Source organism: Bufo gargarizans, unplaced genomic scaffold (assembly GCF_014858855.1).
Source record: "Bufo gargarizans isolate SCDJY-AF-19 unplaced genomic scaffold, ASM1485885v1 fragScaff_scaffold_703_pilon:::fragment_4:::debris, whole genome shotgun sequence".
NCBI lineage: Eukaryota > Metazoa > Chordata > Amphibia > Anura > Bufonidae > Bufo > Bufo gargarizans.
In genome coordinates, this window is record NW_025334171.1 from 571,821 (window position 1) to 589,870 (window position 18,050).

The window sequence follows — 18,050 nt, forward strand, 5'->3', positions numbered from 1 at the left end:
TGTCAAGACTCGGACCCCCATTGATGTGATAATGATGACCTAGCCTCAGGATCGTTATCATTTCCTGGATAACCCCTTTAATGGAAGTTTTTGGCAAGCGTATACAACTGTTCAGTGGGATAGTTTCCAAACACAGTATTGATCTACAATAGTTTTATCATGTCCTTTCTAGTAGCACAAGAAATGTTGTCTTAGAGTATATTGATCTATTAAATGATGACTCCAAAATATTTTTTTTACCTGAAAGACCAGCCTTCATCTTTTCATCTCATTCTGAACCTCAATAATGTCACTTGTTTCTAGACTGATAGTCTTTTATAAAGTGTTGATGATTGTCACATGTGAATGGTTGTTGGAGTATATAATATGTGTACTTGATGATCATAGACATATTATGACCAAACCTAGGTCTGATGAGCCACAATTCACTTTCTTTTTACTGCTCTATAGGTTTCACAAACACAAATTGCCGCAACAGATTGTGAGGTAATAAGTCCATCCAGAAGGCTCAGGTCGAAGGTAGAAACAGATTCTGAGGTGAAATCGCCATCCAAGAGACTCAGGTTAAGCGCAGAAACAAATAGTGAGCAGGTATCTCCCACTAAAAGGCTCAGATCGAACGAAGTGCTTGCAATTGTATTGTCACCAAAGAGGTCAAGTAAATTGCAAGAAAGCCCACTCAAACGTACTCCAGTCAAAGGGAAACCGGATAGTACACCTGTAAAGGAACAAGCTCCACGTATATTATTGACTCCTACAAAAGTGTCCTTAAGGAGCACACCATCAAAGAAAACAGTAGACAGAACAGTGACCGGTGGGAAAGAAAAGAAAGACCCACGCAAGAAGGTGAGTATGCTTTATATATTACATTTAGGGGTTATCTGGGAATTTGCTATTGATGTCCAATCCTCAGCTGTTGGAAGAGGGCATTGTGCTTCGTGAGTGCTTAGGCCTCTTCCTAGGTCAGTGACATCACCGTACATTGGTCACGTGGCCTGTGTGCTGCTTAGTCCCCTTCAAGCGAATGAGGCTGAACTGCAGTACCAAGCACAGCCACTGTACAATGTTCAGCGCCCTCTTCAAACAGAGGATCGTCAGGGATGCTAGGAGTTGAACCCCACTCATTTGATATTGATAACCTATCTTGAGGATAGACCATCAATATCATGTTCTCGTATAACCTGATTAAGCTTTTTTATTTTCTGAAATTGACATTTTAACCTGTCTTATTATTTTCCCTTCATTTTTAGAAACAGTTCAATTTGGAGCCGCTCCATTTTATTCAGTGTCACAGCAAAAATAATGACAGCGATGATTTCTGCACTCAGCTGTGGTCTTGTGCTTTTGAACCTAATCTGGATTCTTCAAATTCAAGTAAAGGTAAGAAAATCACTTTAAAGGGAATGTATCACCTGCACTATTAACATTTTCTTCTTTTCCTTCCTAGTTTTTATTTTCTGTTTTGTAAGTTTTCTTATTTAATTTTCTGTACATGACAGTGGGGCTTACATTTGCCTGAGATGTTGCTTTGCCCTGTGAATAACAGTTTAGATATATTCTTTACTGCAGCCAAATTGACTTATCAAAGCAGGAGTCTGGGAATGGCTCATTTACGTCTATGCATGTTCTAGACCAGTGATGGCGAACCTATGGCACGGGTGCCAGAGGTGGCACTCAGAGCCCTCTCTGTGGGCACCCACACCCTGGAAAAATTCTATGGTGTACCAATATGCCTTAGACTTCTCCTGTCAGTCATCGGCGCAGGGCACACCATGAACAGCACAGGCAGCGCACTGAATGTAGGCAGGCTATTGTAGATAAATGATAAAGTACATGGAGGATATTCTATATTGGACTGTAGTATTCAAGGTAAATTGCCGTGTTGGCACTTTGCAATAAATAAGTGGGTTTATGTTGCAGTTTGGGCTCTCGGTCTGTAAAAGGTTCGCCATCACTGTTCTAGACATACTCTGTGACCTGTGCAGCAGTCATTCTACAGGGAGGGGGAGGAGGTGATCACCTATTGTCCATGATGTAACCTTGTGTTGACATATACCACCATATCCAAATATTTCCTGAAAGTAGACACATTGGAGGGTGGTCATTTACTATCCAGAAATATGCCTATGGGCCCTTTCACACTTGTGTTGTCCGGATCCGGCATAGAGTTCCGTCGTCGGGGCTCTATGCCGGAAGAATCCTGATCAGGATTATCCTAATGCATTCTGAATGGAGAGAAATCCGTTCAGGATGCATCAGGATGTCTTCAGTTCCGGAACGGAACGTTTTTTGGCCGGAGAAAATACCGCAGCATGCTGCGCTTTTTGCTCTGGCCAAAAATCCTGAACACTTGCCGCAAGGCCGGATCCGGAATTAATGCCCATTGAAAGGCATTGATCCGGATCCGGCCTTAAGCTAAACGTTGTTTCGGCGCATTGCCGGACCAGACGTTTAGCTTTTTCTGAATGGTTACCATGGCTGCAAGGACGCTTAAGTCCTGGCAGCCATGGTAAAGTGGAGCGGGGGAGCAGCATACTTGCCATCCGTGCGGCTCCCGGGGCGCTCCAGAGTGACGTCAGGGCGCCCCAAGCGCGTGGATCACGTGATCACATGGAACACGTCATCCATGCGCACGGGGCGCTCTGACGTCATTCTGGAGCGCCCCGGGAGCCACACGGACTGTAAGTATACCGCTCCCCGCTCCTACTATGGCAACCAGGACTTTAATAGCGTCCTGGGTGCCATAGTAACACTGAAAGCATTTTGAAGACGGATCCGTCTTCAAATGCTTTCAGTACACTTGCGTTTTTCCGGATCCGGCGTGTAATTCCGGCAAGTGGAGTACACGCCGGATCCGGACAACGCAAGTGTGAAAGAGGCCTAAGGCGTCAGATTGCAGCTCAAAGGTTATTTGCATTGCAATCTGCGACTTTTCCCCGTTCATGCCACGTCTAAAAAAAAAGTGGACGGGGAAGGGGACATCAAGCCCATCCTATTCATCATTCTCGACGCTTGTTTTAGGCATAAAAAATGGTCTAAATGTAAGCCAGCAAGGAAGCTGTCTTACATTTAGACTGGCGCAGGGTATGCCCGAGTTATGTAGAGGCTGACGCCTCCAAGATCCTGGTGACAGATTCCCTTTTAAAGGGGTTGTCCGGGTTCAGAGCTGAACCCGGACATACCCTTATTTTCACCCCGGCAGCCCTCCTGAGCCTGGCATCGGAGCATCTCATGCTCAGATGCGCTCCCGTGCCCTGCGCTAGATCGCGCAGGGCACAGGCTCTTGTGTTTTCAATAACACACTGCCGGGCGGTAACTTCCGCCCAGCAGTGTGTTCGGTGACGTCACCGGCTCTGAGGGGCGGGCTTTAGCTCTGCCCTAGCCGTTTTACTGGCTAGGGCAGAGCCAAATCCCGCCCATCAGTGCCGGTGACGTCACCGGGCTGCCTGTCAGCCCCATAGAGAGCCCGGTATGTCACCGGAACTCAGAAAAATGCCTTTGCCCTGCGCGATTTAGCGCAGGGCAAAGGAGAGCATCGGAGCATGAACTGCTCCGATGCTCCTGGCAGGGGGGCTGCCGGGGTGAAAATGGAGGGATGTCCAGGTTCAGCTCTGAACCTGGACAACCCCTTTAATAGGTCATTTGTTTCTTTTTATGATAGTGCCCCTTTAAATAAACTGACAATCAGAAATTAAGATTGGAGAAAACAAAAGTGTGTTGCTATCAGATTTTAATAGGTAAAATAAAGTGATACATTTCCCTAATTCTTTGGCAAATTGCCCTGTATTGCTGTACATAAAATTTACCAAGGGCTCATGGACACGACCGTATGTACCGGTAGTTTGCGGAACAGCTGACCCCTAAAAAAACTGTACTATCCTTGTCCGTGATGTGGACAATAATAGGACATGTTCTATTTTTTGGCGGAACGGACATATGGAAATGGTATGCACATGGAGTAACTTCTGTTTTTGCGGACTCGTTGAAGAGAATGGTTCCGCATATGGTCCGCAAAGGAAAAACAACGGACATGGAGAGAAAATACGTTTCTATGCATGAGCCCTAACAGTTACACCCAACAGAGCTTACGATTGTAACTAAACTGTTCATAAATATGATAGAAAAGTGGTAAGACATAAGTTATTCTGTCAGCAAGGCTCAGAACCGCATGACACGTCACATATTTCGGTTACTTTCCTGCAGTGATTGGATATATAGGTGACTTTGTAAGATGAGAATTACTGTTATGCTAATGGCTATTTCCTATTTCAGTTATTGCCACTTGTGGCGGGGGATCTGTCTGTGTAACTGATTGCGAGACTGGAAAAGTACTGAATAAGTATAAAGTCCCTGGAGAGGTGAGTGTGATCCTTCTTGTGTCATGGTATTGGCAATTCCATCTCACCAGACACTCTTTATATTGATTTAAGATATTAATTTGCTAAGCTATGAATATGAATTCATTTAGGAGTTCTTCGCACTGGCGTGGACAACTCTAACGATGATCTGCAAAGAGGGGCAGAAAAGAAAAATCAATGTGTTAGCAGCTGGCGGAAGATTTGGCATTGTGAAATTAATGTATCCTAAAGTTGGTTTATGCTATGGTGAGATAAAAGCGCATAAAAAGGCCATCTCTATCATGTGCTTCAGCCCAACTCAGGAAACCTTCCTCTTCAGTAAGTATAAGAAACAAAAACCCTGAATGAAATTCCAGTTGAGATAAAACCATTTTAGCCACTGCCCTGTTGGTGCAGCCTGTTTGTATTACATTTACTCCGTGGTGGCTGCGTTTCAGCCCAGCCCCACGAAGGCTTGTTTTATACTACCGGTACAGCCTTCCAGCTGCGCGCAGCAGTACTTGTCTGGCTGATTCTCTGCATAATAGCTGGGTTGCTGCTGGATCTCCGCCGGACCCCATTATAGTTAACGGAGCCGGCTGGCATTCAGACAGCATCCGCCTAGTCGGAACAGCCTGCCGGATCCATGAACGCTAATGTGAAACTAGCCTAAGAGGAGTTCACCTGCAGAAGATGCCTTTGAAAACACACAGCAGAATATGACATGCTGTGTATTATACAATCTGCAGCATGCTGTAAAATTCATGCTGGTTCTTTCCACAGTGTATGAAATGTTTTGTTTTTTATCCAGTTGACATGCATGGTACTGAATAGGCGCTCCAAAAATCTGCAGTGATTATGCCACATGTGAACATAGCCTTGGTGCTAACTCAAACAAAATTCATTGCATGGCAGTCTAAAGATATATAATAGAGGAAACCTGACAATTTGCTCATTATAACACTAATATCAAATCTGTAAAAGGTTGTTCTGTCTCTCCACTAATGGCACACTTTTTGGGGGAAAAGGATTGGGTATATTGGAGTTGAGCATGCTTAGATCTTTTGTTCCCATGTCCAGACTTTTACTATTGATGACGTATCCTCAGGATAGGTCATCAGTATCAGATCTGACACCCGGCACCCCCACCGATCAGCTGTATGGGGAGACGGAATGCGCACGTGCCGTCTCCCCTCTCTCTTCCTGCGCACTGCTGCTGTCTATGGTTTTTGCCATAGACAACAGCCATGAACAGGAAGAGAGACCAGAGACGACACGTGCGTGCCATCTACTCTTACAGCTGATCGGTGGGGGTGCCGGGTGTCAGCCCCCGCTGATGTGATATTGAGGCTATCCTGAGGATAGATCATCAATAGTAAAAAGTCTGGACAACCCATTTAATCATCAGCCCATGTAAATGGCCCACGAGGGAGCCTGTAATTCTGTTATAACCTCCAGCCATATTAAATTTGGAAAAACCTCCCAAAATGTTGCTTTTTTTTATTTTGAATTTATGTCTGAAGTAAATCTAGTTGGCTCTCAGGGTACATAAGTGCATTTTTTAACCCCTTAGTGACATGACTAATTTTAGCCTTAAGAACCAGTAACATTGTCCCCCCTCTGTGTTCCAGCTGTCATAATGTTTTTTATTTTTTCCACAATTTAGCTGTTTAAAGGGCTTCTGTCACCCCACTAAACAGATTTTTTTTTTTTTGGTGTGTACTATCCTGCGATATAGCAGCCGCAGAAAACCGCCCCCTGCTCTTGTTGATTGACAGGGCCAGCCGCGATCTCCTCCTCCGGCTGGCCCTGTCAGCGCGATTCTTGAAATGCTGACAGGGCCAGCCGGAGAAGGAGATCGCGGCTGGCCCTGTCAATCAACGGGAGGAGGGGGCGGTTTTCTGCGGCTGCTACCAGCAAGTAGACGACCTACTTGCTGGTAGAAAGGTAATTAGCATATCATAAAAGTACTTTTTTTGCAAAATCTACTGAACGAAAATTATTAATGACATAAGGTATAGCAATATCGCAGGATAGGGATTATAAGTACACACACACACACACACACACACACACACACACAAAAAAAATCAGTTTAGTGGGGTGACAGAAGCCCTTTAAGACCTTGAATTTTGCAGGATGAGTTATACTTTTTGGAACCATTTTGGGGGCCATATAGTGTATTAAATAACTTATGTAATTTTTAGGGGAAAGATAATAAAGCAGCAATATTATTGTGTTTCAAAGATGACAGTCTAGGTTTTAAAACAAGACCAGAATGACAGCATTATATCCTCCACATGAGGAGATATAGCTGTTAGGAATTGGACCGGGAGTGAAAGCAGCTGAAACCTCCTGACCGATTTCTAAAAGCTCTATCTCCCGATGTAGAGGATATAATGCCTAGACCAGGCATGGCCAACCTGAGGCTCTCCAGCTGTTGTAAAACTACAATTCCCACCATGCCCTGCTGTAGGCTGATAGCTGTTGGCAGTCTGGGCATGCTGGGAGTTGCAGTTTTGCAACATCTGGTGAGCCTCAGGTTGGCCATCCCTGGCCTAGACTGTCAGCTTTGAAACAAGACCAGTCCCATATCTGTAGCTATTACCAAGCCCAGGTTTGAGGGGTTATTTTCTCTAAGCCTGAGAGCAGAGCTTGGGAAAGGGTTTAAAGGGATGTTGTTTTATGATATTGATGACATATCCTAAGGAAAGGTCTGTCATGAAACCAGAATACCCCTCAATGGTACAAAACCCCCAAGCAGATGTACTCAAAGGGTCTACGAGATTCCGATACATGCTAGAGATGTGGCACTGGAGAAGGCTCACTGAGCCACATTTTCTGGTTCAGCCCAAAGATACTAACCTTTTTGGTTGGAGATCACACGCTTAATTAATAGCTTATACCCCTCCCATATTACCTTGACACCTGAAGCTGTACTCCTCTGGTTGCCCACAAACTATTGGCAACCGTCTAAAGAGGATTTAGCTACCCTCCCGATTCAGGCAGCAAGACTATTAATCCCATTGAAATGCTTAAGTAGGACCATAGAACAGTGGAGAGACAAAGTAGACCAGATGTACCGCCTAGAAGAGTTGGCGAGGTGGGAAGAGCAAAAACATTGGAAATTCCTAAAGATATGGAATCCCTGGAAAACTTATAGACTCAGCAAATCCCCTGATTTTGATACCTAGGGAATCATAAGTTCACAGAATACAGGCAACCTGAACATTGACAATACCATGTGACTGCTGGTCACTTCCAGTATACTTGCAGAAGGCTTAACATAAAAAAATGTGCTTTTTATGCGCACGGGCCCAGGTGTATTTGAATACTTGGAGGATGAAATTGTGCCTACCTGGGGAGTGGACGTCGGATGAATTGTCCCTCTCTACCCTACCCCCCCCCCCCCCTTTTTTTTTTTTTTTTTTTTTTTTTTACCCCAACTGATGCCTTACTGACAATTTGCTGTTACAATCCATACTATGTTTGATAAATGGCTATGTCAATTTTGTATCTCAAGCCTTTGTACTATTTATATAAGCCATGTATGTTTTACTTCATTAATCAATAAAAAGAAATTTGAAAGAAATCAGAATACCCCTATAACGACTGCATGAGAAAATAATCTTTAGTTTAAAAAAAAAAAAAAAAAAGTCAAAATTGTCATATTCCAGATATGTAATATATATTGACCTGTTCTCTCTTATTAGCTGGATCTTATGACAAGAGGATTATCTTATGGGATATAGGCGTTCCTGACCATGAATACAACTTCAGAGCTAGGTATGGTATACATGTAGGCATGTACTGTGTGATATTTTATAACAGCTGAGAATTAAATTTCTGGTATTGAGGGCTTTTTCAGCCTTGGAATCAACGACCTGTATGGTCCTAACCTGTGCCCCTGAAACCTAAAAAGCCCCACTCACCTGTCCATGGTCCTGCCGCTTCCGGTCCTGCCAAGACCAAGATATGGCTTGGTCTCGTGATGGCTGAGATCTGTGATTGGCTGAAACAGTCACGGAACCAAGATGTTACCTAGTCCTATGGGGACTGGAAGCAGCCAGGAATGGTGACAGGTGAGTGGGGGTTTTTATGTTCAGGGGCATAGGACCTCACAGGTTGTCAACGCCAAGGCTCGGACTACCCTTTTAATATAGAATATAACGTTGCACCAAAATATTTCTCGGCTGTTTGAAAATGTGATTGGTTAGTAAAGGATTGCTAATTTGTCATTGCAGTAGTGAAACATGCACTTCTTACTAGATTCCTCTTCTTTGTGTGTGCACGTTCTGTAAAATCTGGCCAATTTCTATGTCATTTGCCAGATACAGGCTGCACACTTCAGACTTTTTATATTAAAAAACAGCATTGCAGAAGGAGAAAATGGGGGCCAAATTACTATGCAGGAAGATGAATGTCTCCCAGATGGCACCACAGCAACCAGGCAGCTTTGATAGAACAGTACAACATTCCATAGTTTCTTCATACCATGTAACATTGCACCCCATTAGACTCTGCCTCCACAGTGACTTGAACCCCCTCAACATGACGTGAAGTCACCACACTATGTTAGTAAATTGTATTGCAGTCAAAAGCCTCTTCATTACAGACAAGCATAATACTATGTGGCTAGGAAATGATGGCTTATAGCTATGAAATATTGCAACAAGGACAACCCAAACCCTCATGTGTCCCTCCATGGAAGCAGCCTCAGCTGAAACTACATGGTGTGATATTGTCGGCTTACAGACCAAGGCCTCATGCACACGGCCGTGGCTCCCCGCATCACGGATGCGGACCCATTCACTTGAATGGGTCCGCAATCTGGAGCTGCGGTGTGGAACGGAGGCACGGAAGCACTACGTCGTGCTTCTGGTGTTGAATGGGTCTCAATCCGTCCCGGCCGCCACACGGACATTGCCCGTGCATTGGGGGCTGCAAATTGCCATCCCCAATGCACAGAACGGCCGCGTGCATGAGTTCGAAATCTCTCCAGCCTAACAAATGCAGCACAACTGCATGTGCAAGATCCAGGATGATTGCTTCTACTCGAAGGTAATTTGATTTGCTTGAAAGTCTCAATTGTTTCCCCCCTTCTTCTGATTTCCAGCCAGTTGCTCACCCTGCATACTACATCTACTCCTCTGCGTCTCTGCCCAGTTCCTGCAAGTCCAGATCAGTACTTCATGGCAGCTTGTGAAGATGGATGCTTTGTTTGGGACATAACGCTAAAAAAGCAACAGGGAAGCCGGTAATGCCCTCATAAATTTCTGCAAGTGTTCTCAGTGTTAATAAATCTGTCAGCTAAGTTCTTTGTTCCCATTGTGGCTTCCATTTACAACAGAAGCCACAGGATCAGCCCAGGATCTGTCGCAAGTCGGGCACTGGTGATGCCCGCTGACTTATAATGGGTCTTTCAGTTTCCGCTATGGTCTGTCTGTTGTATACAAATAAGGCAGATGATATAATAATGCTAAGCGGCATTGTTTTACTGCCACAGAACCAGAATACAAAGAATAACTATGTCTGATTATAATGCTTAGGTAAATGGACAATTTTAAAGATTTTTGCTAACTTTTAAAAAGTATTCATAGAAAATGTTTTATTTTTTTAAGATTTTTGGGGCTTTTTTATTTTTTTTTCTGCAGTACTATAACATTGAAAAATAATTAAAAATATGGTTCTGTAGCAGTCAACACAGAAAAAAAAAATCCTATATATTTATGTATTTATAGTCGGATTACTGCTGCTGTGAGGGGAAGATGTTATCTGCTAGTGTAATAGTACATTGAAGAATTAGGATGACAGTATGACTGCGCTACTGTTCTCTTGATATGCCTAGATAAAGATGCCCATAGAAGAGCATTGCACTTATCAATCTAATTCTCTAATTTAAGCTTATATTACACCTGCAGATAATCGAGAAGATCAGCGATAGCAAGCGCTTGCATGAGCGCTCGTTAGGGATGATCTGGCAGCGTTATACTGCCGCCGATTACCCAATGGATGAGCAAACGCTTGTTCCACGGGTAATTGGAATCTTTCAACATGTTTAAAAATCATTATTTTCCAGCGGCAGATCGTGGTGTGTAATCGCGATCTGCTGCCAGCAAACAATGAATCAGTATGGGGAAGAGTGATGGCAATCGATCGCTCCTCCAAATGCTATAGAGGAGATCACTGCATGTAGCAGTAGCGGTCCCCTCCACTGGGGAGCAGGTGATTCCAGGGCGGGGAAACGCTTCCCTCCCGACAATCTCCTGCAAAATCTGCAAGTGTATTATAAGCTTAAGTTACTACATAGGGGCTTTTTCTAGTTGAAGTGAATTTTCTGATAGATAAAGTCAAGCATGGCTGTTTGCCAAACAAAGGAGGATGTTGGAGACAAGCCAGGAAGTAGAATATATGGAGTGACTTCAAAAAAGTATATCTAGAAAACCATCCACCCTTGTGGAAAAAAAAAAAAAAAAAGCTGTTAAAACATTTTTTTTATGGTAGTGTTAAGGTGGTTGCCCCATATGGGACATTAATGGCATATCGCTATGAATGTGAAAATATACTCTATTTAAAAAAATAAAAAACAAAAAAGTATTTAACTATTTTTCACCATTTATTTTAAACCAGGTCCTATGAAGTAGAGTTCAGTTTTCCAATATACAATAAGGAATCCAAGGATTCAGATTTCCACATTGTGGATGGTCTGGCGTTTCTAAGTAATGATCTTGTAGGTAAGTTGTACAAGACTTTTGTGTACATTGAAGTGGTGTATGTAAGGGTAGAATAACCCTACCTGTGCATATAATATACATATTTGAGCAGTTGGATATGTTTTTGCATATATTGCAAGAATTATGTTTATGACGAAATTGCAAAAGAGATATCGATTAACTTATTATTTTTGGCATACGGTGATGGATATAACAAGCTATTCCGACATTGTTTTTTTGCACTTTAATTCATAACATTCACCTTGTGGCATAACTAGCATGTTATTTTTATTCTATGGGTCAATACAAATATGGCGATACCACATGTATAGTTTTGTGGGGGTCTGTATTTTTATTTTTTCCAGTCAGAACTTATTCATTTTTCTGTGGATGTAGCTGTAGTATTTTTTTTTTTATAAACTTTATTGACCTCAAATTTTATTTTTTAAAATTTTCAGTAGGGAACATGACTTTTACAATGCAGTGGTATACCTTGTATACTAGTGCATAATAGCCTTTTAGGCTATGTCTACAGTACAGTCTAACACAGAGTTACGGCAGACCTGGGAACCTTTCTTAATGGCAACTCCTCAGCACCCCACAATAGGCATAGATGGTGATAGGAAGCTTCTGTCTAACTGCCTAGATGCCACAGTGGCTATAACCACTGTGTCTAGGGAAGCAGAGCTATCTCTGAACCAGTGCTATATTAGCAGAGACTGAAGAGAGTACACAGTCTGCACTGATACAGCACTCTGAAAAATGTGAATTGACGTTCTTAAAAAAAATAATGTTCAGACGCTTAAAGGGCAAATTAATTGAAATAATTAGATTGATTGCACAGCCCTAAGACTATTACAAACGGACAATATTTGTATTTGGTGCCAAAGATTGGATCAAATCCTATCCTTCATGATCTGGACAACTTTTCCAAAGGCTTTTTCTATGGTGGTTATAATCCCCAGAAAGAGATCTGATCCTATATATTGGTCATGCACAGAGCCTACAATACAGACATATGCAGAACTGTTACTATAAGCAAAATTATAGTTCTGCGTAGTGGAGCCCATCAATTCATAAGGCGCTGGTTTTGCTCTGTTCACAGTACGTTTTGCTTTAGTTTCAAAGAAAAAAACATTTAGTTAAAAAAAGAACAAGGTAAAAGGATGCTCTTCGTGGTATTCCCATCTCACACATTTATTCAATGGATAATAGGAGTCTTTGGAAGTTATGGAAAGAGATGAGCGATGGGGCTACTCTTGAGACCCTGATTTTATGTAATTTTGATGTATCCATTTAACAGATTCACCCCATTCGATATATGCATGTAAACAGCAACTGGTTGGGTAGGTGTTGTCTAGTAATAACTTTTTGCTTTTATTCAAAGTTTCTAAAAGTGCATTGCAAGGATCCATATATGTATGGAGCTGGAAGAAATCTTTTGAGAAACTAAAGTCTAAGAGCAGCAGGAAAGCAGAAGCCCAAATCTTAGCAGAGCTGAAGTGGTCAGAGACGGATCTCCCGTATCTTGCTCTAACAACATCTGCAGGTAAGATGTTTGCATCCACCTACTAAATGATTCTAGTACTGTCAAACACTTACAGATAGTGTACTTCCCGTGAGACAAGAAACCTCTGCTTGCATGCAACTGTTTCGGTTGTGCTTTTTATAAGCAATTCACGTATTATGGTAGGGATCTTGATCCCTAAAACACGTGCCCAGATTTGCATTAAAAAAGTGGCAAAAATTGGCACATCTAGGATTTCTACAATTGTAGATTGTAAACCGTCATGTTTGGGGGGGGGGGAAGTGGTAGAGCTTGGCAAGGTAGGTAATGCTTCACAGAAACGGAAGGAGTCCAATATGTACCATTTTGCACCGAAATTAGGGGGCCGTTCTGGAGTACCAATCTGACTCGCGGTAAGCCAACCAATATTTGGTATAGAATTAGGAAAGTTTCTATGCTTGCACCGCATTTATCATCCAGCCTGATCCCCTGTGATAAATCTGGTGCAGGTCTAGACAGCCTGTCTAAGGCTACTTTCACACTTGCGTTCAGAGCGGATCCGCTCATATAATGCAGACGATGGGATCCGTTCAGAACAGATCCGTCTGCATTATATTGTAGAAAAAATTCTAAGTGTGAAAGTAGCTTCAGACGGATCCGTCCAGACTTTACATTGAAAGTCAATGGGGGACTGATCCGTTTAAAAATTGAGCCATATAGTGTCAAATTCAAACGGATCTGTCCCCATTGACTTACATTGTAAGTCTGGACGGATCCGTTTGCCTCCGCACGGCCAGGCGGACACCCGAACGCTGCAAGCAGCGTTCTGGTGTCCGCCTGCTGAGCGGAGCGGAGGACAAACGGTGCCAGACTGATGCATTCTGAGCGGATCCGCATCCACTCAGAATGCATTAGGGCTGGACGGATGCGTTCGGGGCTGCTTGTGAGAGCCTTCAAACGGAGCTAACAAGCGGAGCCCTGAACGCTAATGTGAAAGTAGCCTTAGCTTACACCTCACTGCATTACAGCGAGTGGAATCTGGTAGGCGCCAGCAGTGTTGGACATAGGCCATATTTGGCGATTTATGGTCCTTCACTGGAACATATTACCAGAACTGTAAATGCTAGTGTGGACGTAGCTTAAAGGATAACTGTCACATTTAGACCCTAATTTCAATTTTCATATATGTAGTTACTAATAACATGATATTCCAGAATCCGTTACTATTAGACTGACTTACCCCATATTTAACCAGTCTGCATAAAACTGCAATTTCACTATTCAGTTAAGATGGCGCCACTGCCCTCACTAGCCAGTAACAATAGTCCCCCAAAAGTGTCAGAAACCAGAGCCCTCCCCTCTAAAGGGTTAATCACCTGCAGCACAAAGGGGTCCTCTTACCACATGTTGCTTTCATTTATACACTGAGCAGACGGCAGATCTCCCTTCCCTGGTCTGTGCTGCTTCAACTCTGCATTCTCCAGCTCTGCTGAGTGAGGGAGCGTCTGCCAAGCGCAGGGACAGGGAGAAGTGCACACAGCCCAGGCACTGTTATCAGCTGCTGGGGAGGACCTGGCTTTAATCATTTACTTACAGTCCCTGGCTGTCAGTAATGTGACCCTGCACGCTGCCTGCTTCTGTGTCCTCCGTCCTTCAACACATAGACGGACCATGCCTAGCAACCCTATTTTAAGCACAGGTAAAAGTAGGCAGTACAGGGAACAAAAATGTGGAATTAAGGGGTAATTGAATACACAATGAAAAGTTGAAATAGGGCCACAAAGGTGATATTACCACAATCCAATACTCCAAAAAAATATATAAATACGACAGTTATACTTTAAGTGAGATAGCTTAGAACATTTTAGTCAATTAGTAGCTTTTAACCTGCCTGTTACTGCTCATCTGTGTTGTCACTAAATTATGAATAGAAATAATTTACAAAAAAAGAGAAACCTTAATATAATAAAGCCAATTAATTGTATGAACGCAGTAGGGTTGTCACAATACCAGAATTTTGACTTCGATACAAAGTAAAGTATCACAATACTCAATACCAATTGCAAAAAAGAAACACAAGAAAATACCCACACATTAAACCCCATGCTGCCCATTTTCTGAGGAGGTACTTGATGGGGGCACTTAATATGAATGACTCCCTCCCATCCCCTTTACATAGCTCGGCAGCTTGCACATTCCAGACATGTATGGTCTGTGTGTGCAATGCACAGGCATACAGCAGCACTCCACAAAGCATGCACCTCTGTCACCTGCTCATTAGGAAATCCCCACATATAACTATACCTGCAGCAAGACTCCTCCAGGATGCTCCTAGGATGAAGAACCTGTGAGGTGACATCATCGCCATGTGACTAGTAACATATGGATGTTACTGGCCACATGGCGATGACATCACAGGTCCGTTTATCCTTTAAGCATTGAGGCAGCAGTGAATGTGAGCAGACAGCATGGACACTCCTATTATCCATCCCCCACCATCAGGCCGCTCAGCGTTTTCATTAGTGATGGTGGCCAGTCGCGTCACCGTGATAAGTGAGGGACATTATGAGAACATGGCATGCAGGGCATTGTACTATAATCATGACTGCTACTAGGCTGCGTAATAATGCTTCCTAGTATTGAAAAAGTGGCAATGTCAGTATTGAACTGAGCATCAAAGTATTGATCTACCCAGTACAACCCTAGAAGGCAGTGGCACATGAAAAAGCAGCATGCTGATTATTTATTCTACTCCTTTACAGATGAAGAGTGTGTTTTGTGTGGAGATGAAGCTGGAAAGATATGGATATATGACCTTGAGTCTTGCAAGGCTGAATTACGAAAAGGAGTAGCATGCAAGGCTTTGCGGGAGCCCACAAAGGTATGTATGCTGGAGTGCAGTCTGGCATCTTCTGGTTTGGATTATGTTGACATACATGTATGAGACCTATAGTATATTCTGTTTTTTAACACAAGGGGAGTGTTAAGGAGCAGTAGGCAGTTAGGAGCTTCTTCACATCTGTTTGGAGGCTCCATCTAGGGCCTCTATCACAGATTCAGTCAAAAAGCAGGACTTTTACATTTTAAAACAATTTTTAAATGACCTCCCGAACACAGTCCATCAGTGGGATCTGTTCAGTTCATGTTCCGGATTCAGCACTTTGGTATTTTAGTTGTTCTGCTCTGCTGACACCTCTGCAGAACATGGCGTCCCCTTGGCTTCACTATAGGTCAAAGCCCATGCCAAAACAGAACATATGTCTCTGTTTATTTTTCTATTTGTCTCCTGAACCAGAATAATAATAAAGGGGGTTGTTCACTCCTTTTATATTAAAGGGGTTGGCTCTGAACCCGGACATATCCCCTCCTTCACCCAGGCAGCCCCTCTGAGATGAGCATCGGAGCATTTTATGCTCCGATGCTCTCCCTTGTCCTGCCCTGAACAGTGCAGGGCAAATGCTTTTTCATTATATTCGGTGACGTACCGGGTCTCAGCTAGGGCAGCGCTAAAGCCCACCCATTAGTACCGATGACGTCACCGGGAACACTGCTAGACGGAAGCCTCTGCCTAGCAGTGTAAAAATGTAAACAAAAAAGCAAAGAAGAGTAATGGAGCATGAAAAGATCCTATGCTCATCTCAGAGGGGCTGCCAGGGTGAAGAAGGGGATATGTCTGGGTTCAGCTCTTAACCTGGACATCCCCTTTAATGGCCTATCCTCAGGTTAGGTCATAAACATCGGATCCGACACCCCGCTTACCCGCCGATCAGCTGTTCTGCAGTAGCTCTGGGTCCAGCTCTGCCCGTTGTGAAGTGGATGCAGCGGGTAACTGCAGCACTGCTCCCATTCAGTTCAACAGGAGCAGAGCTGCACTAACCAGCTTCATCCACAGCACAATGGACAAAGCTGGGTAATACCAGTGCAAGAGCTACTGCAGAACAGCTGATCAGCCAGGGTATGGTGTGTTGGACCACCACCAATCAGTTAGTGGTGGTCTATCCTGTAAATAATAAACCTACATAACACAAAGGCCAATAGGATTATAGTATGAATTGTCCTGTGATAAACCAATAGCTAGGTACTAATAGTTTAAAAAAAAAACACACCTAGCTATACAAAGAAATAAAACAATACTACTAGATTGCAAAAAGAATAAGTTTTATTACATAGACAAATACATTAAAAGCTGTGGTCACACATATATCACATGGGACATTTAGGACATCAATATATAGGACTTATTGCCGTGTCCCCCCACAGCTCTTTTTTTTTTTTTTTTTTTGTACTGTTTTTATCCCATGGGATATGTGTGGCCATTATGACCACAGCTTTTTATGTAATAAAAATAAAAAATGTTGCAATCTAGTAGTATTGTTTTGTTTCTTTGCATCACTAGTTTTTTTTTTGTTTGTTCTATCCTGTAAATAAACCATCATTTGTGAAGGGGTTGACAACCCCATTAAGAATTGTTATATTTTATTGTGCCGTTTTATATAACCTTTTTCTGTTTTTTGACAGATCATAGACTGGCCGTACCTCAGTGCTAAAAAAGAGAAAATGGGAGAGTCTGTGATTAACACCGTGCTTGTGGACCCAGCGATGGAATACTTAGTGGCTTTAACCGACAAAAACATTATTGCGATATGGAAGATCCTGCCATAGTTTAGAGCTTTCACGCAGTTCTTAAAGGTGTTTCCCCATGGGAAAGGTTTTAAATTTTTTAACTTTTTAATAATTGTAATTTAAAAAAAAATTTTTTTGTCATTTTGGAATTTCTGCTGTTTTGCACATTTTATATGAAATATGTTTGTATAATAATATTTTAAAAACTTTTTTAAAAAATGTAAAACTTTATCTCGGCCTTGTATCTATTGTCAGTTTAAACTGCAGTAAAAAAAATGTAGTCAGGATGGCTGTTGTTGATCCTTGTTTCAGGTGGTTCACTGTATGTGTAGAAACGCGTTTACTTCAGTGTAAGGCCCCATGCACACGGCCGTTGTTCACAGCCGTGTGCGGGCCGTGGAACCGCGGCCTGGATCCCTCCTGAGAGCAGGAGCGCACGGCGTCACTGGTTGCTATGACGCCGTGCGCTCCCTGCTGCCGGCACAGTACAGTAATACACTGGTACGATCTATACCAGTGTATTACTGTACTGTGCCGGCAGCAGGGGGCGCACGGCGTCATAGCAACCAGTGACGCCGTGCGCTCCTGCTCTCAGGAGGGATCCAGGCCGCGGTTCCACGGCCCGCACACGGCTGTGAACAACGGCCGTGTGCATGGGGCCTAAGTGATAAAAGAGAGATGTGTTGTACTGAAAGGCAGCAACACATTAAAGGTGCACCATCTAGATTGTTCCCAGGTGGTGGAGTTGTCTAGGTTTCTGCACTGTTCGCTGCAAGGAGTAGTGTGTATGTGGTCATCTAGAACCTAGAAAATGAGAAATCATTCCTTGATTACCGCCTATGGCGTAAACGGACAGGCTGTCTACATCTG

General features: G+C 43.1%; 1 protein-coding gene across 1 annotated transcript in view; it reads left to right on the forward strand.

Moving 5' to 3' along the window:
• Positions 1-17,461, forward strand: part of LRWD1 (leucine rich repeats and WD repeat domain containing 1) — a 31,064-nt gene extending 13,603 nt beyond the window's left edge. Inside the window, exons 7-16 of the mRNA XM_044273510.1 lie at positions 451-846; positions 1,251-1,380; positions 4,273-4,358; positions 4,469-4,676; positions 8,051-8,123; positions 9,454-9,594; positions 10,968-11,071; positions 12,438-12,599; positions 15,320-15,438; positions 17,076-17,461. Of these exons, the coding sequence (XP_044129445.1) occupies positions 451-846; positions 1,251-1,380; positions 4,273-4,358; positions 4,469-4,676; positions 8,051-8,123; positions 9,454-9,594; positions 10,968-11,071; positions 12,438-12,599; positions 15,320-15,438; positions 17,076-17,219 (1,563 nt within the window). The 3' untranslated portion in view covers positions 17,220-17,461. The remainder of the gene's footprint in view (positions 1-450; positions 847-1,250; positions 1,381-4,272; positions 4,359-4,468; positions 4,677-8,050; positions 8,124-9,453; positions 9,595-10,967; positions 11,072-12,437; positions 12,600-15,319; positions 15,439-17,075) is intronic.
• Positions 17,462-18,050: the final 589 nt, after the last annotated feature.